Source organism: Leucopleurus acutus (genome assembly GCF_964270905.1).
Source record: "Leucopleurus acutus genome assembly, chromosome: 1".
NCBI lineage: Eukaryota > Metazoa > Chordata > Mammalia > Artiodactyla > Delphinidae > Leucopleurus > Leucopleurus acutus.
Window position 1 is genome coordinate 62,719,148 of NC_139142.1, and position 22,831 is coordinate 62,741,978.

Genomic DNA, 22,831 nt, shown 5'->3' on the forward strand with positions numbered 1-22,831 from the left:
TCAACATAACAGCATAAAATAATTGCTTTTTTAGCATTTGGATAAAAATGATAAGGGATGTTCTTGAAGCTTTTTCCTTAAAATGATTGAACATGTTTTAAATGACTTTGTTTATATGCATAGTTCTATGCCACAAATATCTGCATTACAACATCCTGGAAAAAATATATTATTCTTTTCTGTTAAACTTCCATAAGAGACTTTTAATACTCTGTGGTAGATATTTGAAGACAAGCTTTCATTATAAAATAAAACTACAGTTGCCCTTTTCTCTCATTTCTTTAGATAAGTGGGCACTAGAAATTATAGATAGGTTTGGCAAGAGTTCAAGGGTTAATGTAGCAGATAAATAAAAGGAATTTTCTGTAAATTGAGACCTGCATTATTTCAGTTGTCTTGTCTTTCCTAACCTAACTCATTTAATTTTAAAAAGTAAATACTTAAATTCTTCCTGACAGTGTGCTCAGCTTTTACTATCGTTTATTACTTCAATTATACTTGATATCACTTAGAACAATCTGCCATTTGGAAATCTCAGTATAGCCTGGAGCTTAGTATTAGATCTGGCTGCTGTTGTAACATGTACAGCATATGACATTAATGTATCAAAATTAGATTGGATCATCCCTCCTGGTTAAATTTATTTCACATTTCTTTTGTATTCAGTTAACATAAACCTATTAGGGAAGCTGACACATGGGGATGGCTGTATAGGAAGGATATTTTTAAAGTATTTTGATTAAAAAATGAAATTATAGAGCCATGGCTTTTCTGAGTTGTGTAATCTTTTTTGGTTTTTAAAAATGTCACAAAGCCCAAGTCTTGCATTTATGTCATTCAGGGTGTGTGTGTGTGTTGTAAGTAATGATAATTAAAACTTAAAATAAACATTGTTTTGATGTTTGAGGTCTATCATCATGTATTTAGAGCAATAAGCACATTTATGGTTTCCAAAAAGAATTATTTAATCCACTTAGACCTAAAAAAAGTCCTCCTTAAAAGAAAATAAAAATCTTTATATTTCTAAAATAATAGATTCTGGTCTATAGACTTAGCTGGGCACTGTCTTTAGAGTAATAGCTGCCACTATCTTATAATCTGTCAAAGAAGAGAGGGCATTTCTTACTTAGGAATATAAATTTTAAAGTTCAGGGATTTACCTCGTGTTTTCTGATACTTAATGACATTCATAGTGCCTAGGATTTTCTAGATAGATTGGTGTTGGGGACTTTTAAGAACCATTAGAACACTGGTTCTTGGCTTTTTTTGTAAAACATAGTCCTATATGATAGACTTTCTTCTCAGAAAAATACACAAATAAAATTTGCAAAAATTCATAGATCCCTTGAACCCAGATTAAGAACTCCAGGGTTAAAGGGTGACAGAAGAAAACCTTTCATTAATTGGATGGTTAATTCCTTTGTTTGTTTAAATGACACATTTAATTGTTTTCCTGCCTTGTGGTCATTAAGTCAAAATAAGTCCAATATTTCAAAAACAGAAATTGCCTATATGTTAGCCCCTACTAAGAATATTGACGACACTTATCCTAATTTTCTCTTCCACACTTTTCTGCCTACAATATGTCACGTTATCTGAAAGTAATAGAAAAGCCTATGTGAGATGTGCACCAAAAATGGGCTCAAATGTTTGCAGTGGCAGAATCAATAAATGTACTAAAATAACCAAATTGTATTGATATATTAAAATACATGTTTAAACAATAATCTACATGAAGAAAACTCAATACTGATGGACATTAAGTTAATTTTTCTAATAACTTAATAGAAATCCAACTTTCGTATACTTTGCTTTTTATAATTTTAATCATCATAATGTTAACTCTCTAAATGCCAAAAACACCTTCGTAAGCACTATAAGTATTTAAATAAAATCTTTAGAGAGTCTAACAAATCTCACAAAGTCGACTTGAAAGCATTTCGTAGGCCAAGTTTCATAGTCAAAGAAAAGCTGGAAATAAATTCGTTAAAGCAAATATAACCAATTTTCTCTTACTCAGTAGATATTTATGATTTACTTCTTTTCCTTCTCTTTCTGTTGCCTCCTTTAGACCCTTTCACTGCTCATTAACACTTCCAGAGAGTGGTCAGAAAAAAAGAATAGTCTTAAATCCGTCACGTTTTAAAACACTCTTTTAAACAATTTTTAAAAGGTTTGGTAGTAGAAAATTGGTGCAGTTGCTGGTTAAGAAGAGCGTTTGGTCTGTATGCGAATCTTTTTTATCTAATTTCTCTGTTTGCCATTGACTGTATAGACGGTTGAAAATTATCTGGTCTTCTGCAGTGTCTCCTAATGTCTTTTGAGTGCTTGTGTTTTGCATGTTATGAAAAATTATCAAATGAAGTTTAAAAAGTATTTTTAAAATTTCTTTACCCTTTAATCTTCTTATAGTATGTTGTCAGTAGCTGTATGACTGTATTCACAGGGCTTTTCTCGAGCACTATGAACTATTTTCTTGATTTTCCAGTTGAGACATTTAGGAAATGATGAAGTACACATCGTTTGGTCAGAGCATACTAGAGACTACAGGAGAGGAATTATTCCTACCGAATTTGGTGATGTCCTTATTGTAATATACCCAATGAAAAATCACATGTTCAGTATCCAGATAATGAAAAAACCAGAGGTAAGAACTCCTTATCTTACATTTTGCTAATATATTTTGAGTTCTGTATGGCTTTGTGAGTTTCTTTCCCTCTTTCAGAAGAATTAGACTAGGCATCAAAACGTGGAAATGGAGGGGGGAGATGAGACACAGACTCTGGTAGCTATGTGAATTGTCTAAGTCTACTTCAGAAGGCGCTAAAATAGGAAAAATAGAAAGAAACTATTCGAATGGAAGATGGTTAGGTAGTGCCAGAGTGGAAGTTCCCATTTACTGTTGTTTTTGTACACCCCAGAAGCTAAGAATGTTTGTTACATTTTTAATGGGTTTTTGTCTTTTAAAACATCAAAGAAGAATATACAGCAGAGACAATATGTGGCCACATATTGTCTAAAGCCTAAAATATTTACTGTATTATCCACAGCTCATGTCTTTGCCTTCAGCTGCCATTTGTACCAGCCATATTCAAACAATACTTTTGAAACTGTCAGTCATCTGATAAAAATGACAGATTTTTTTCTAATAAACCATATAATAAAAAATAGTGTTTTAGATTCTGTAGTAAAATAATAATAAAAGTGTTTTAGGTTTGGTAGTAAAGCTGGCATCACATGAAAATAATAAAAAACTAACTTGCTGCCTGTAAGAATGTGTGTCCTTCCTGAGTTTACTCAATGGGAGAAAAGTAAATTATTTCCAAGTGTTGGATTTTTGTATACAATTGCGGCTACAAAAATTTGAAAATTGGCAGGTAGTGTAAATTATTCAGTCAGTTATATGAAGCATATAATTCTTTTGAATGGAAACCCTGTAGACCACTGGCATTTTTTGTTTGTTTATTGTCCTAGTATGAGTGACCCATCATGGAAAAGAACTGAATTTGAATAGCATTTCTACTGAAGGAAGAACTAAACAGGAAGCAGAAAGACTTTTGTATACAAACTGTTTCTTCTCTACAACCTTTCTCCAGTTTTGAGTATAAAATTATGTTCTCATTTCTCAATCAGGTTCCCTTCTTTGGTCCACTTTTTGATGGTGCTATTGTGAATGGAAAGGTCCTACCCATTATGGTTCGAGCAACTGCTATAAATGCAAGCCGTGCTCTGAAATCGCTGATTCCATTATATCAAAACTTGTATCCTTTTTAACAGTATGGTTTCTACTCTATGTCTACTTTCCAAGGTAACTACTTCTTATGTGTTGTTAAGACCTTTGAGTTTTTGTTTATTGATATATAGAGGTTGGAGTTCCTCCCCAGTGTTTAAGCAGTTATGATATTTGAATGATGTATTTTCTTTTATACGCTTTTAATCGGTACTTGTCTTTTGGTTAATTAGAGCCCCATTATGTACTAGGCGTTCTGCTAATCTGGATGTGCAGAGATAACCGTAACAGTCATTTCAAAGTACTCAATCTAGTTGAAGAAATATATTGTTTTCAGTATCTGTGTTGTAATAGAGTTATGCACAGGATGTTCTGGAATTATTATAACAATACTTCAGATACCTCTCAGTCAGCTGTAAGGAGTGGTGGTATCAGGAAACACTTCTGAGAAATGTAAGGATTGAACCAATCTTGAAGGATGAATGAATTAATCAGGTAGATGAGATTAAGAGCATTCCAAGCAGAGGGACGACATAAACAGAGACATGGAAGTATGAGAGGACATGGCTTCTGGAGCCAGATTACCTGGACTCAAATGCTGGTCACCACTTCATTAGCTATACATCCTTGGGCAAGTTATTTAACCTCTCTGAGCCTCAATTTCCTTATCCATAAAATGAGAATGATAATAACATCTAGCCTGTAGTGTTATGAGAACTGAATGAGTCAATATGTGTAAACTTCTTAGAACACTGCCTGGGGCGAAATATGCACACAGTTTTAAAATTTAAATTGTTTTCTGATATTCCTTTCTAAAATGGATTTGTGTTTCCATATACTTTTTCTACATTATTCAAAACACTTTAATTATTTTTCTTTTACATAATAAACTGTAGATGTTAAGCTTTACAGGGAAGGCTTTTAAAAATATCCTGTGTCCTATTCCATATGAAATGGATTTATCATAAGTCTACCACATACGTTTTCTTCTTTTAATGAAAATTGACTTAAGCAATCTGATTTCTATGTAATTTCTCACGTATTCTGATACTGTGGAATGGAATTATAGGTGGATCATGGCATGTTACATTGCTTAAGCTTAATGTCATTTATATAGCATTTCTTATTTGTAGCGGTTACATCTTCACTTTGAGTTGAAAACTCAGATTTGACGTGGTCATTGTCATGAAGTGTAAGGATTCAGTTTATTATATCCTGAATATCTCTAGAAAGGTAGCTAATCTTATAAGGAATATACAGATTATTATCTGTAAACTAATTTTGTCCGCATTGTCAACTCTACTGAGATTGACTTCTTTCTGACCTATGCCTCTTTACAGTTCCCCTGATCTTGATGTTTATCCTGAGGTTAGTGTTCTCCATCATTTCATTTAAGACACAGTTGAAAGAATGCCTTAAATCTTTTGGGAAAGTGATGAGAGCGAGATTAGATTGTAATACAAAACTCTTATTTGCCTCTTGTGTCAATAGGAACTCAATTTATTGAACTCACACAAACTATTTCAGGCCTGATATACAAACAGCATGTAAAATGCACATCTTACCAAGTAGTTCAAGTATACCAATTAAAAGTGAGGATATAGCTTAATTTCTTTTACCTGCGCCTAAATTCATACTCTTAAGGACTAGTTCAGATTTGCACGTTACACTAGAGGTATAATAGCTGGATTTGCAGTTAGAAACATTGATTTTTTTTAACATCTTTATTGGAGTATAATTGCTTTACAATGGTGTGTTAGTTTCTGCTTTATAACAAAGTGGATCAGTTATACATATACATATGTTCCCATATCTCTTCCCTCTTGCGTCTCCCTCCCTCCCACCCTCCCTATCCCACCCCTCTAGGTGGTCACAAAGCATCGAGCTGATCTCCCTGTGCTATGCGGCTGCTTCCCACTAGCTATCTATTTTACGTTTGGTAGTGTATATAAGTCCATGCCACCCGAGGTCCACCTTGTGATCCTAGTCAAGTCCCAGAATCTCTAAACCTAACTTTCTTCATCTGTAAAAAAGATGCTAATACCCATCTCGGAATTGTTGTGAAGAATAAATGAGATAATGAATTTGGATGCACCTAGTAAATGAAATAAGGTACGTTATTTTGTGCAGTGATTAATTCTGTTATGTGTAAAGATTACAGTCAATATGAAACAGCTCTACCCAACAGCAAGGAATTGCCTAATTGGGTTTTTATGTTTGGTTGGTTGGTTGGTTGGTTGGTTAATTGATTGGATTGGATTTTTAGGCCTGTTTCATGAAGCTCTTAATAGTTAATCTTGCTGAGATGTTAATAAATAGCACACTGGAGAAAATTCTAAGATGAAGAGAGATAATTTCAGATGAAAACAGTAAACATGAACACTTTATTTACACAGCAGATGTGAGCAACTTCTATCAGGAAAACCACTTCTGGAACTATCAGAGTAAAAATATTAAATCAGACAGATCAAACAAATTTTTCTTGACTTAGAAGCTTGAATTTAGAAACTATATAGAGTTATTTTCCCATGCTATTTAAATATATAATAGAGATACTCAGCCTTTGCTAATCTGAAGAACATGTAGTCATCTTTCACAAAGATTCACAAAGGTGTATATTAATTCTAAACGTTGGAGGAAATAACTTCATATAAGTACTGATAGATTACTTGATTTTTATTTTATATTTTTTAAAGATAGAGTTTATTCATTTTTAAAAATTTTTTGTTTATTTATTTTTGGTCTTCATTGCTGCACATTGTCGCAGTGAGCAGGGGCTACTCTTCCTTGCAGTGCGCAGGCTTCTCATTGTGGTGGCCTCTCCTGTTGCAGAGCATGGGCTCTTAGGCACACGGGCTTCAGTGCTTGTGGCTCGTGGGCTCTAGAGCACAGGCTTAGTAGTTGGGGCGCACAGGCTTAGTTGCTCCGCAGCTTGTGGGATCCCAGACCAGGGATTGAACCCGTGTGCCCTGCATTGGCAGGTGGATTCTTAACCACTGTGCCACCAGGGAAGCCCAATTACTTGATTTTTAAATGAAAGTTTATACAATAAATTACAACTAGATGTTTTTGAGATATTGAAATATAAATGTCTTTTCATTTTAAGTAAGAATACATATTTCAGAAATATAAAATTTTAAATGTATATTTTTGACAAATTCAGATTTTGACAAATTTCCTTAAGCTCCCATTAAGGAAAAAAAATCATGCGTTCTAAAACAGATCAATAAAACAAAAGAAATTACAACAAAAACTGAGATAGAAGTAGGCTTTGAAAACCATCAGAGTTACTATTTTAATCCTCATAAGAGAAATGAAGGAGTAAAAGAATATGTAATAAACTCAATTATATTTGGATAATTGTACTGCTGTGTCAGTTATTTTATGCCCAGTAAAAGTACCCACTAAGATTCCACAGCATAAATTGTGCTATTTATGATCATTAAGTACAGCTTAAATTTTATCCTAGGAACATCTTCTGTATCTGTGAATCTAATGTTGTTCACTAAATGAGGACAATATTGATTGTCATATGCTGCCCAAATCGATCATGCTGGCGGCCAGAATTACAGTAATCTGTCAGTATTGATGACTGTCTTTCAAGCTTTGAAACCTCTCCTTTACTTCACTTGTTATTTCTTGCATTACTTGTACTTGAAAAGCATTTTCTTGCAACCTCTGACTTTGTCAGCTAGGTTTTTTTGGGGGTTTTTTTTTTGTTTCTTTTTTTGTCTCGAGCTCAATTTATTGGTTTGATCATGCAGTTAGAACTGAAATGCATCACTGGGGAGAAGGAGTAGGCACATCCTCAGTAACCATTGGACCTGAGGGGTATTTCAGGTTGATCTTAGTCATCATTTATTAATTACCTGTTGGAAGAGAGTGTATGTGTGTGTTGGTGGGGTTTGGGGGTTTTTTTGTTGTTTGTTTTTGGCTTTTTTGTATTAGGAATAATTCCAAAGCATTAATTTCATGATCTTAGCTATCATGACTTTTCCTTAAATAAAAATTTTAAAGTAATTATTTGTTTTGATCCTAGGGACATTTTGACTATGTATAAATGTTAAATATGTTGCTGTCAAATATGTACTGTTTCTCTTCTGGTTTGGAAGTTCTGAAAGCTCTGAATCTGATAGTGCCGTGGAATGGGTTCCTCATTTTACAGTTAAAAAACCCTTTTTTTAAAACCTTTACATTAAGGCTTCTCTTTTTAATATGAGATTTATTATACATAGAAATTTTCAGAAGTTACAGTATATAGTCATGTTGTATTCAGGTTCTCAGAGAAACAATCAGTAGGATATGTGTATATACATAAGTACATAGAGAGACTGATTTTAAGGAATTGGCTGACACGGTTGTGGGTACTGGCAAGTCTGAAATCTGTGGGAGTTGGGGTAGAGTTGATGCAGTCTGAGTCAGAAGGCATCTGGAGATAGAATTTCTGCCTTCCTTGGGGACCTCAGTCTTTTCTCCTAAGGTCTTCAACTGACTGGATGAGACCCACCCACGTTATGGAGAGTAATCTGATATACTTTTCTCCTGATTTAAATGGTATTCACATCTGAAAAATACCTTCACAGCAACATCTAGGCTGGTGTTTGACCAAAACCTGGGTACCATGGCCTAGCCAAGTTGACATAAAATTAACCACATCCCATGTCCTAATTTTCTTAAGTTTTTCTTCTTAACCTTTCTAACTGCAAAATATAATTTGAAAAAAGAGTATAAATCCTAAATATACTATATGGTGAATAATTACAGTTTAACCACCACCAGGTCAAAAGATGCAACTGTACTGTTTTTCTTCTATCAAAAATATTTATTGATCACTTAAATGGTAATTGTAAAGATTTTGAGAGAAATGCAAAGACAAATCAGATGGTAATCTCTTCAACAATCTTATAATTTAATAGGGGAGATAATTATATGTACACTAAAAATTATAACACAAGGTAAAATGTGTCACAGTAGGGTTGTAGATAAGATGCTGTGGGAGTTCCAAGGAAAAAGTCATTACTTTGGAGTAAGAAAATCAGGGAAGAATGTATAGAAAATCTGGGCCTCAAAGGGTGAGATTTGAGTGGATGGAATGCAGCATGTCTGTTATAATCTTGTAATTTATATTTTGAGGCTTTATGTGTGTGTGTGTGTGTGTGTGTGTGTGTATATATATGTAATACATATATAATATTGTGAAATAAAAGTTTTGGGGGATGTTATAAAATAAAATAGTACCTTTAAAAAACACTTTCCTCCTAGATTTAATATTCTTTCCTCCCAAACCAATATTATTTGATTTCTTCTAATCTGTTTAGATTTGACTTTTTCGTAAATGCCAGAATTGGGTTTCTGTTTAACTTTATCAGACAAATTACCAGAAGTCAATGATCATTCTTCAATTAGTCACAGTTTGTTATCCCTGCAGTTCTACTACTCAAATGTAAAGAACCTGTTGCAAAAGTATGAGAGCCAAAACGAAATGAAATGTAATTGATTGGCTCCACTAATGCAGTTTGCCATTCATTACGATAGAACATTATTAAACCTCTTAGGGAGGCCCATCAATATTGCTGCCATTTCATGTTAGAAGAAAGTGAGTTTATTGAGAAACTGCATAACTTTATGTATCTACAGTCTTTTGTAGATCATTTCCTCAGAAGATAATACTGGTAAGTATAGACTGTCCTTAATTATAGTCCTTAATTATAATTATATTTAAAAATGTGGAGGCTGACTGTTGGGTAATCAGCCTGGGCTTCAGAGTCCAGAACCACTTATTAAGTGTGTCACTGTCTTTATGTCTAATTTTATTTAATCTGTAAAAGGAGTACCAAACTCAGGAGTGTTGTAAGGATTAAATGAGATTATCCACATGAAGCACTAAGCAGTCTGTCTGTCGTGTAGCAAGAGCTCAGAAAATGTGTTTTTACATACTGTTATACTTTTACATGTTGTTGACAAATGAAGTTTTTTTATCCTACGCTGATAGTACATTGGCTTCACAGCGATAATAGCAAAGGAAAAGAAAACAGTACCACCATTTTACCTGTTTTCTCAAATCCAGTGTGACAGTATGGTCCATATATGCCAATCTGTGGACAGTTGGGTTATATCATAGTGTACCAGAAAGAAAATAGGAGAACTCTATCAGGTGATTGTCAGACTGTTCCCTAAAAACAACAAAACTTGGAAGTTTCTCTGCTTCCATCTTTATTAACTTCTGACCTTTGCTAGAAAAGGATTTTTTTTTTCTATCAAACGCTATGTTGTTGATATTAGTGATGAAGGTGCACTGGTATGCTCATATTATTATTAACTACACCTACTGCATAATGTGTAAGTTTTATTCTAGTCTTTATTTAAATAGAAAAACAGCAGTAGATTCAGATGCTATTTGGGGATTTCAGAGAGCAAAGAATGAAGGATGTAAAGCTGAAATTACTCTAACCTCGTTTAACATAGGAATTGCAGTGCTTTTAATCCATTATTTTCCTTTTACTAAGTATATGGGATTTTGCTGTTGAATTTTTAATAACTCAATAATGGAATTAAAATTGAACTATGGATCACAAATCTCCCCATTTTCTTCTAACTGCTTTTCCTCTCAAACGCTAGAATATAGCCTATTTAAATTTTAACTTTTGCTTGCCAAACCACTGTTACCGTCCATCTGTTCATGCCAATTGCAAAGAAGGTTCGGTTTTTAGTGAAGCTTTGCATTTCACATAAGGTATGCGAAATGAAATTTCACAAGGGACATGATGGATCCTGATTCTTAGTGATAAACCTTTGGGGCCATCAGGGTTGGCATATGGTCCAGTATGATATGAAGGCTTGGGTTCCCTGGCTTCACTTCTTTGGCGTGAAGCTGATAAAACCTGGCTCTTGAGTATTATTTCACTGGACACCAATCATGGGCAGCAGGAACTGCCCATTTAACTCTCTGTGGGAAGGAAGCCCAGAGAGCATTCACAATGGTACCATTGTCGAGTTGCAAACTGCTCTGAACAGCTTGACGGCACTAGGGAGGAGGGGAAGGGGTTGCTTTACTAATTGCTGTTCAGAAAAGAGAAGAAGCAAAAATAGCTGTTGTAGAATTGATGTTTCTACATTTACTTATTCTTTTGATAAGCGTGTTGACTTTTATTTAGCACATACCTACTATCAAAAAGAAAGCAAATAAATATATTTAAGCAACCACCTGTAGTAATTCCTTGTTAACATGCCATTATCTATTTTCAGCCCACCAGATTATAGCAAAGCAAAAGTCGGTTTGCTTCATTATATTTTTACCTTTAAATGAAATGAAAGTAATGTTTTGTTATCTTGATAGAAATTTAAAATAAGGGAAAGTGGATTAAAACCAGCACATTTAATATATCAGATAAGGTTAGAGACAGATTTGGCTTACGCTGTGCTATTTAGAGTTCCCAAATATCGTCTGAATACATACAAGCCATATTAATATAAAAATGTAAATTAATTTTATGCGTAACAATCGTAAGTGCTAAAATAATCCACTAAGCAAATCTTAAGGTTACATACTGGATTTATCATTTAAATGAGTAGGTAATGCCTATTTCAGTCACTCATAATTGTCTTTCTCTCCTTGAATTCTATTTTGGGTATCTTTTTTAAATGTGAGTGTTGTTTCTTTGTTATGTGAGGCATTGTATGCTGTGATATTTGTATAAACACTACTCTGGGCCTTTCCATTTTCTTCTGGTCAGTCTAATCAAGCAGTTGGAGGTTCTGATGCAAAGAAACAATGATCTACAACTTAAAAAAAATTAAAGCTTTTTCAGCCCCCAGAATCCTGACCCCACAGTATATTTCCATAGATGATTCCTTTTTTCAGCAGAACTTAAGTTGACTAAATTATACTGCAGTATTGTAAGTTATGCAACATGTCCTTTCAAAGGATCAGGGAGAAATATTTTAAGAAAATATTTTTAATCTATAGATTTTAAAAAATGGGGTGTTCTTGCTAAACTGAGGGAAAATCAAATGCATGTTTTATAAAATTAGTAACAGTCTGTAAGATTTACTAGTATTGCATCTCTTCATGTCCCCTTAAATTATTTTAGTAAATGGGCACCAGTGCAATATTTCAAAAACAGTAATTCATTGAATGCCCATTCTTCCTTTTACTGCAGAATAGATTGTAGTTAAGTCAAGATTAATGGGTAGATTTTAATGTTAAAGTCCAGTCGCTGAGCCTATTATTCCCTGGGGGCATATAGTGCATTAGTTTAAGCCAATATACTGTTTATCATAGATGCTATGACACTGTCTTAAATGACAGTTTGCTGTACTTTGTAACTACTTACCATGATAATAAATCACTTTTTTTGTACTCCTGATAATTATAGCATTTAAACAGAATCTTAATTAAGTTAGTGCACATTTAGGTAGAGATAACACTTAAGTAATTGTACACTGTAAAATTTCACTTAGTTATTTTTTTCCTTTTTGCAGTCTTCTCATAGAACCCAAGTTTAGTATTTAGTCCAAACGCAGACATTCATTTCCTCAACTTAATGTACTGAAATTTTTGTTCCTAAGAGGAACAACACAGTGATTGTTCCTAGTCTCCCCCCAATATTTTTTAAACTCTTACTGTAATACTAGTAATTTTGCAGCAGGTCTCTGTTGACTATGAAAGTCTCATTATTACTTAATGGTAGTATGTTCAAGCAGATCTTACCAAGAAGGAGAGCACAAAATTTTAATTTCATTAAATTTGAAATCCAGGTAACTTAGTTTTTCTTTTAGATGTTTTGTTTCATACAACTTTCATGAAAGTGTAATAGATACACATATTTGATAATCATGTTAGTCCTTTTTAGAAACTGCCAGTGATTATTAGATTATTAAATCAGGAAGGATTTTCAGAACCTTTAGGTAGGTTTAAATTTTTAATCCTATTTATTTAAGGTTAATCTTTTTAAATGTATTTACATGAAGTTTGTTAGAATTGGGCTTATCAACGTTTTACTTAATGTTTTCATTTAGTAATTGACTGATTTATGAGCAATTATATATGGTCCAAATTTTATACAGCTCCAGCTTTCAATAATAGGACTATCCTCACAGTGCCTTAGCACCTGTTATGGATTTTGAGTCATCTGGCAGCCCATGGGACTTAGATAAAGAAGTACCAGGTGTCCTGCCTGTCTCCTAATTGAGACGCAGTGAAAACAATATAGACTTGGCAGCATGCTTAAAAGGATGGATTAAAGCCCAGCTTTGTCTACTCTGACAAATCACAGCTTTTCCTTCATGGTGTAGATAGTATCAACTACTAAAGAATTTCATTAATATAAAGCATCATAAAAATCATACACAATAATTGGTCATAACCTGTTGCAGATTTTCAGAATTTCTAATAACATAGTACAAATAATTCCAAGATTCATGCCGTTTATTTAGGGGAATTTTATTTTTACTGCATATGAACTAGACTGCATGTTTCTTAAAGAAATTAGCTACTGTAGGAAAGAAATGTAGTATTAATTAATTTACTAGATCTTCTTTATAAAGTAAGCAGTATAGTTTACTTTTATTTTATAAATGAGCAGTGCCTATTAGTCCATGGGATACTTAATTGCCCTGTATATTTCAGGGAAGTATGCCACTTTACTCCTGATAATAATAATTATTAGATCCTGCAGATGTAATTGCAGAATATATCTACCCATATTCTATATCTCAATGAAATTCTTATTTTTCATTAAGTTTTCGTGACCCTGTGTAATGATACTGACTCAGAATGTTTGAAGATACTTCAAGGCCTTTTAGAACTAAAAAGTCAACTGTGGTTTATTTTCTCAGTTTTATTTTAGATCATGTCATGGATTTTTATTACTATACTACATATGATATTCTAGTATATAAACAAAGATTTTTGAAAAATTGCCAATCTTAGAACTTAAGCTAGTAGTCATTGTGTTGGCCATCCTTGAGCTGACTAAAATGCCTTCTATACTTTTTTTTCCCATCTAAAATCCAGATCATTGAGATTGTCTGTAGAAAGAGCACTGGACTATTAAATTATTAAATTTAATATTTAATATTTATTTAATATTTAATAATGTATTAAATGACCAAGGTTCTAGTCCGAACTCTACTGGTCAGCAGCTTTGTTTTTCTGAGCGAATCTTTATATTCTCCTTCGAGGCAAGGCTTATTGCTGAATAAACATTTTGCTGATTTTGCTAAGTTTCCTGACATTAACGTTTGTAGATCATTGTTGTATCCTTCCTCTAGTTCTAACTAAAATTATCACAACCAGTAGGGCAAAATGTTTATTTCAATGCTAAATTGTAATGAGTTGTAATTACTTTCAACATTTATAGAATTTCTTCTGTAGGCAATTATTATAATTTTTTAAGAAATTAGTATCAATTTTCTTTTAATGTTACACCTTACATATGTATACATTGTGCTTTACTCACTTTTTCTTCTTCCGGAGAAGGTCAGCAAGATTAAGGGTAGAGGTGGAACCAGACTCTCTCTGTAAGTTCAATCCTAGGAGAGTCCCAACTGTATTTGCCCCAAAGGGCTTTGTCTCTGGGGAGCCAAAGTGAGATTAGAGGAAGGGGGCTGTCTGCATAACAGGCTCCTAATCAACTACCAAACCAACGTTATTCATTCATTCTATAATTTATAAACAGTCATTGAGTGCTGCTAGGCCCTGTGCTAGGTGCTAGAGATATAAAGATAAAAAGGCATGGCCTCCACCCTCAGACATTAGTCTCCCACTAGTTTATTAGGAGAACAAGCGTGAGGAATGAGGCACACTTGATGCTTAACAACTGGCTCTGGAGAGCAGGAGGAGGCCTCGATTTGTGGCATTTTTTGAGTTCTATGATGTGAAAACTCCCACCATAGCCAATTTCAAACTACCAACCATCTTACAGACTTTGTAAATATTGTAAGTAGTACTTGCAAGAAATTTTTAATAGGTAAAACTCTTTCTCTTCCTGCAATTACTGTTCTTGGAATTTTGTATACAGAGAAGGGAGATGAAATTCCTGACTGCTAAAATGACAAAGAAACCACATTAATATGAGTGTGGGCAAGTGCTTACTAAATTAGGAATTTCAGAATGGGCCCTAAATCCCTGAGGCTATGCTGTTGAGCACAGATATAGACACTTCATGCTTTGCCTTTACTTAAAAAGGAGCCGGTAGTTTTTTCTTGTTTAGGAAAGAAAATATTAAACCTGAATTTAAGAGGAAATTAGTTAAGCAATGATATGCCTTTGTTGTCTGTCTGTAATTTTCGTAACTCCTTTTTGTGAAAAATTATACTTTATATTCTTGCTATGTACAACATACATATATACAAACATATACATACATATACACATGTACATATACTTACACACACACAAATTTCTATTTCTTTGAGACTAGTCACAAATTACATTGGACCTAAGTATTTATACAACCTCCTGGGCGTGCCATGGAATTAATGATCACAAAACTGAAAGTTATGCCTTTTCTGACAGCAGAAGCAGTTCAAAATTTCATTGTATTATTAAGAATTATTGTGGCGAATGAAGAGTTGTTGCTTCTTTAAAAACCAAATCTACCTTTTATCTGTTCTCCCTATATATTAGTAAAGTTGAAAAAAGTGTTTCTAATTAACTGTCTGCAGTCTCTTTTCTTCATATTGTGTTTTTTCTCATGAGAAATCAGAGTTTTCTCTTACCAGAATAAGTCAAAAGTTCCTCTTGTACATAACATAAACAAGAAATATTATCAGAGTTCTTGCACATGTACACAGGTATATTTCTTAAACTGATGATACTGAAAATTGTCCTAGTGGAGACAGCACCTGCTATTTACAAAGACTTGAGTCAAAGGTCAAAGGTCAATACTTTGTATTTATATCCTTTATCTTCAGCAGCCCTATGACATAAATAGGAGCAGGTGGGGGGATCTCCATGTAACATTCAGAGAAACTGTGGCACAGAGAATTCATGCATCTCTTTCCAGGAGTGGGCTGAAACTGAACCCTAGTTTCATAACAGCTGGGCTTGACACAGTGACAGGGGGCCATTATTATTTCATATGATAAGTTTAAAATCAAAAGTAGTTAATTGAATACTGATATTAACTTCATATTAATGAAGTACAGATTGGGTTTAAACTATTTATTTATACTATAAAAATCATTCAGTTCCCTTTTCTTATTTTTAGAATGGTAATATTCCTTCCCCCCATTTCTATTTTTGCAGAAAGTAGAAGGAAGGAGGATTAGTGGATAATTATATTGCTGTGATTGCAGCACCTGTGTGTTATTTCTTTTGATTGGCTAGTTCTGTATTAAAGATTCCTACCAGCTAAAAGTCTCCTTCATCAAATGGCTTTTTATTAGCTAGTTTTGGCTTGGGTTGTTTTAGATTTGCAACAAAAACCGTCTTAATTCAACTTAGACTTGTACTTTAAATTTTGTTCTGAATTTGTAAGTTTACCATCATCTTTTTATCATTTCACCCATTTCAATTTAATTTCAATGCCAGTGGCAACACACAGTCACAGTAGGAATATAGCTTGAGCTTATCCTGTTGTTATTAGCCATCAAGTTTGCGTATGCCACTCAATTTATAGGTACTAATAACTCTTCCCTAGAGAGCTGCCTTTTAAGGATAAGTGTCTAACATATTATAAGGAGATACAGGAATTAACTATTTTGGACTATGGTTACCATTGCAGATGCTGACATCACTGTTTGGAACTTTATCATCATCTCAATCACAAAAAATACCTTGTTTGTGGACTCAGGACTATTGTTTAAGTACTTAGAGTTCATTATATCTCCTTAATATATGTTTTCCAAAGTAAAAGGGGAAAAGATGTAAGTACTGTAGATTGGGTTGCTTTCATATTGTTTATTTATTTGACTACATCACACTTGGAAAATTAGAATATTTAGCTTTTAGAAGGTGAGTTACTGTAGTCTATAATAATTTACTAAGCTAACAGTATTTTCTGAAAATAATCCCCCAGAAGGAAACTTCAGACAGTGGGCTAATCTGTAATAACCGTTGCAGTTTTTCATTTAAATTCAACAATTAATGATTGTTTTCCTTCACTCTGCCACCTATACTTGAACTTCAAAAAATTGTTTTAGAAAGCATCATTTTCTCTAATTACGATTTTTTGCAGTTTTATTAAATACATCATGTGTTTTTATACAAAATGAATACATTATGTCTAGATAATTTTAGTTTCTTATAGCTTTATATATTAGGGTTTCTTCAGAGTTCTATGAATCTCCTTTTGTATAGTGAAATAGAATTACACTTCAGAATGTATCTTTAAGAACCTAGGAGCAGGACAGGAATAAAGATGCAGACGTAGAGAATGGACTTGAGGACACAGGGAGGGGGAAGGGTAAGCTGGGACGACATGAGAGAGTGGCTGGCATTGACATATATACACTACCAAATGTAAAACGGATAGCTAGTGGGAAGCAGCGCATAGCACAGGAAGATCAGCTTGGTGCTTTGTGACCACCTAGAGGGGTGGGAGAGGGAGGGTGGGAGGGAGACAAAAGAGGGAGGGGATATGGGGATACATGTATATGTATAGCTGATTCACTTTGTTATACAGCAGAAACTAACACAACAATGTAAAGCAATTATACTCCAATAAAGATGTTAAAAAAATAAAAAATAAATGTATCTTCTCTAGATATTCATTTCTTGCTCTAATAATCTCCTTGCTTTAGAAATATTAAATTTGCTTTCTCTCTGCCTAATTTTTGTGTAAACTCTAAATATAATAAGGTAAAGTAAAATATTTCATTTATAGGCCCTCTGAAAGTAGAGCATTTTTAAAAGTAGGTAGGTGTCTCCACCCTACTTTTCATGAAGCATTTTACCCATTCAAGTAGACTTTTAAAAACAGCTTGTTTTGATAGCAGACTGTTCTCCTGTGGGCCTTCAGCCTTTGCTTCCTGGCAGCACCTTTGGTGCGAAAAGAGAGTGATCAATTGGGAGACTATCAGTGCCAGCATGCATAGAGTGATAAGTTAACACACCACTGGGAATTTCTAGGGCCCACCAAGATACTTCACTTCTAATGTGCTAACAAGCTCATTTTTCTACCTCTTGCCTCTTCAGTTATTTTTTTTCTCAGAAGAGCTTAGAAGTTGAGTGCATCAGGCATAATGAAAAGCTCTGTAGGAGGGAGAAGCAATAACCCCATTTTTCCCTTTTCAGCCAAATAGAAAATTAGTTTCTGGTAATACACAAAGGCCAGTATTTTTTGTACAAGGGGCACTGCTGTGAATCAAAGGACTCTATTAACTGCAGTAAATTCGGCAGCTGTGAATCTCCCCCGATGAAAAAAGTACTTTCCAACAAGTTGTGAGATATGTGGTATTATTTAGATTGAACCATCAGTTTCATCCCCTTTCATTTATAACCATATACCCTCTTTTAAAAGTGTGCTATATTACTTTCCTGTGTTAACACTCAAAAACGTCTATATGATCCTTCCATAAAATCCTTTCAATATAGCATCTTGTCCTGTTGCTACCCATTTCAGGAGTAAAATTCTTTTGAAGTTCAACCCCAGAATTGAAAATAATGGATTGCCAGGAATTGGAATTAAGATTATTTCAATATTTGATACATAAAATAAATTGTAGTATAAGAAGAGGTTACTCAAGTCATTTAGGTGGCAAAAGATATCACAGTCTAAGTCAAGTGCATAATGAATATAGACTTACCTTTAACTCTTCTTTTTTTTTTTCTTTTCTCAATCAATAATCTTTTGTAAATGTAACTGGCTATGGTATCTCCCACTGAATTAACATTTTAAATTATCTTCCTCTCAAAATTTTTTCTTGGTCTTGATTGTAGACTCGGTCTACAACCTCTGGAACTAAAGGATTACAGCAATTGAATTGCAATTTTAAAAAGAGAGAGAATAATGAATTTTGAGGGTAAAATATTAAAATGGGTTTTGGGAAAAATTCAATGAATAAAGAAGAACCGATAAGCAAATTTTTATTATCCTTTACACTTAGTTAAATGTCTTAGGTAAAGCCTATCAACATAGCACACTGAGTACAGCTGGAAAACTTTTAAAAGTTGTAGAAGAAAGGTTAACTGATTTCTCAGTTCAGGAACTATGCGACATGAAGTCAGCATGTGAGTTTTTCCTGATAATTGTATGTTGCTGCCTGCTGCTCTACATTTTGACAGCCATTTCCATAGTTGCTTTCGTGAACAACAGAAAAATTCTCTCTCTTTCTCGCCCTCTCTGTGCTAACAGCACAATCAGGCCTGCTGAAACAGGAAGCCTGGAGTGGGTTGTTCAAAAGCAACAACACTTCAAGGTACTGGTTGCTTGTCAATAATATCAGAGAAGAAAATGTGGTGAAAGGGAAGTACAGTATTTTTCTGTCAGTGTCAGTGCCCTGTAGATGCTTTGTTAGACGGTATGTAGGAGTCCTGTGGACTCTCTGCAAATATTCCTGCTTGTTTCAGTGTTATAATTGACTAGGTATTTTTTCCTGACATACAGATTCAGCTGTGTATTTATCTTAACTGCATGGAGTTAAGTTCGAGGATTACAGCAACAGTAGTCTTCCATTCAAAATGAGAACAATTGTTGGGAAAATGCAGGGATTTCAGAAAAAGATGATATGCAGGAATTTTTCACAATAAATTATTACAAATGAAAAACAGAATTTCAGACATAGTATTTTAAGCATTATAGTATTTATCGCGTGGCTTTTCAGAGTACCTCTGCAGATCGAAGCTGATTAACAAGATAAGAGGAGCCCTAGGCTGACCTGATAGCAGTTGAATCCTTTCCCAAGTAAACTGTTGCCTTTCTTTCTTCCAGCAGTTTACTATTAATTATTTTCTAATAAATGTCTTCCTGTTAAGCTGCCAGGTATAGTGGTATCCTGAAGAGTAAACTTATGTTAAAAGCTACATATTTTTCTCTTTAAAAAGCTGTACTTTTAATGATATGCAAGAATAGTTAATAATTATATTTATTAAGAAGTAATGGCTTAGCAGTGATAGTAGTCCTTTATGATGCGATCGGTTCTTTCCCAATGTATGCTGCATTTAAGTTCATCCTTAACTGAAGGAAATCAGCTATGAGGAGAGAGCGCGATATCTGCAAACGATTGTCCAGCACCATTTAGAACCAACGACATTTGAAGATTTTGCAGCACAGGTTTTTTCTCCAGCTCCCTACCATCATTTACCATCTGATGCCGGTAAGATTAAAAGCAAGTATTAGTTACTGTTCATTATTGGAACTTGAAATGCAATACCCTTTTGTTCTAAAAAACTCTTAAAATAATGGAAAACTTGCTTGAATAAACTTCCAGTCATTGAAATATAAATATTCTTCATCATTATTTTCATATTTGGCCTTTAAATTTGATTTATACTTTCTTTTACCTAAATACAGTTCCTTTAAAGGTCAACAGTCTTCATAAAAGCACACACACTACATTTTATCTGAGCTAATGGGCAGTAACTATTGTGTTTCACGGAATCGTTACTGAAGTATCTGCAAAAGAAATACAAGTTGAGCAGGCACTCTCAACTTCAGAGGATCAAATTTTATGGCCAAGAATATTACCTTATCATTTCTAATTTTACAAATAAAGTTAACATAATTGGTCTAGATTTAGAAGTACTTAGAGTAAATTATTTTGTAATACTTAAAGATTATAAGAGGGTACTGCATTTTTACAATTAACTAATTTTGAAGAAATCAGTAAGAAAAGAAATGACTCATGGCCTTCCTATTCTGTAATTCTTTGCACTCCTTATGATTGTTTCATTTATTTTATTTTCCCTCTTTAGATCATTAAATATCAGTTCTGTTTATCTGAAGGTAAGACAAAGTGTCAAACAAAACACCCTTTGTTCTTCCCCCATTTCCTTTTTTAAAAATTAGCAAGCACTAAGCTTGTAACTCAGTTAAGCAAACTTAACACTGCCCTGGTTCATACTAAACATTTCAGAAATTGTCACTAAATTTCTTCCAGAATTATACTTACTAACTTAGGTCTGCATGAAACACTAACACTGGTTCTGGGATAAAAATAACTAATAATAGAACCCTTGGTTGAAGTTAGTTACACCTTGTTGTATTGACCTTTTTGTTTCTCAGCATGAAAATGTAGTACTACTGAACTGAAATGGTGTGTCTTTGTATTTTGTAATGTGTTGCATTGTTATTGGGTATCTTAACTCATCAAATAGTTATTCTGTTGTGTGCCTCACACCATACTAGGCACCTGAAATACAAAGATGACTGTTTTAATGATGTTCAAGGGAAGCAGAAAAAGAGAATACAATATACCTGAAGTTCATCTTAATAAGCCTTCAGATTCTCTTCATATTATATAAGTTTTCTTTATATTAAGTAGTTTAAGAGGCACAGTACTGGCCTTTACTGGCCTAATTTGCTTGCAAAAAAAATTACTGTAATTCTCAATTAAAGTCGATGAAATTAAAGCTTCCATTCCTGTCACCAATTAATTGGCCACTATAAAAATAATTTTACAAAAAAACTTGGAGCCCTTTCAATTAATTATATAAAAGACCTAGCAAAGAGAAAATTATATTAGACTGGGTTGACACTATCTAAAATTACTCAGCTCGGCATAAGAAAGATGGTAAAAGAAAGATACTAAAAATAAATTAATGAACAACAAAATAAAAACTAGTTAAGTATACCTGGACATTTCATTTTTAATAATAGAGAATATCTGATAAAATATCAGACATTATTAAAATAGACATGAATAACACTTTTGTGTACCATACATAGAGTTGAGCCATAAATTGCACAAATGAAAAATATTGATAATAAAGCCACGTTCAGACTAACTTTTCCCCTTAAATGTATAAAGGCTGTCAGTTTTCATGTTGTAGCTGTTTACTAGCTGGAATCCTTCATATTCCTCTTCTTAATGTTCTTCTTGTATTTTGCATATTATCCTGCACATTTGGCCAGATGTATAACATGGGAAGTAAGTAGTATTCTCACTTTCTGAGACATTAGGTAAAGAGTGATACAGCAGCCAAGTCAAGGCTCTTTGGTAATTTTTTTAAATTGCCTTTGCCTTTAGGAACTGTTAGAAACATACACTTGAATTTTTAAAAGGTGTTTTTAAACACTGTAAATAACTTTCCTAGTATTACTTAATACATTTTTATGGGGTTTTTTGCAGACTTTAATAGTTATGAAAGATAAAAATTTTTATCAGTGGTTTTCAATTCAGCACAATAATATAAAAAGGAAATATTTACTCCTTTACAGTAGCAAAGACATTATGATATCTGAAGAATGATTTTTTATTCCCAGTCATCTCAGATTTTGATTTTCCTGTCACAAACCAACCCATAAATGTAGAAGTCCCTTTAAACTTGTAAGTCAAAGTTGAGAGAGAAGACATGAAATAGGCCATGTAATAGCCATATGGACCTGACTTATGTTTTTCAAAAATTACATAATGTGAAGATTTTTAGGTTCATTATTACTTTTTTTTTTTTTTTGCGGTACGCGGGCCTCTCACTGTCGTGGCCTCTCCCGTTGCGGAGCACAAGCTCCGGACGCGCAGGCTCAGTGGCCATGGCTCACAGGCCTAGCCGCTCCGCGGCACGTGGGATCTTCCTGGACCGGGGCACGAACCCGTGTCCCCTGCATCGGCAGGCGGACTTTCAACCACTGTGCCACCAGGGAAGCCCCATTATTACTTTTTAACATGATGATAAAATTGATTTGCCCCATTGAGATTTAGATCATTAAATATCAGTTCTGTTTATCTGAAGGTAAGACAAAGTGTCAAACAAAACACCCTTTGTTCTTCCCCCATTTCCTTTTAACTTGTAATCGAGAATCAGCTGCAATTGAGAATCAACTTTAGATATCCCATGCATACCCCATCCATATAAACTAATACTAATCAATACTAATGCAATAAATTGAAATTACATTTTAAAGGAATACCAGTACAATAATCATATAAAGTATATAATCTATTCTTTCTAACCAAACCTATAATATAATACTATTCAGTGGAGTAGTGGGAAAATAC

The 22,831-nt window shown here is 33.7% G+C and overlaps 1 protein-coding gene across 1 annotated transcript in view; it reads left to right on the plus strand.

Moving 5' to 3' along the window:
* Positions 1 to 22,831, plus strand: part of RALGAPA1 (Ral GTPase activating protein catalytic subunit alpha 1) — a 220,419-nt gene that overhangs the window by 189,678 nt on the left and 7,910 nt on the right. Inside the window, exons 37-39 of the mRNA XM_082844727.1 lie at positions 2,489 to 2,647; positions 3,634 to 3,761; positions 19,866 to 19,990. Coding sequence (XP_082700853.1) covers positions 2,489 to 2,647; positions 3,634 to 3,761; positions 19,866 to 19,990 — 412 coding nt within the window. The remainder of the gene's footprint in view (positions 1 to 2,488; positions 2,648 to 3,633; positions 3,762 to 19,865; positions 19,991 to 22,831) is intronic.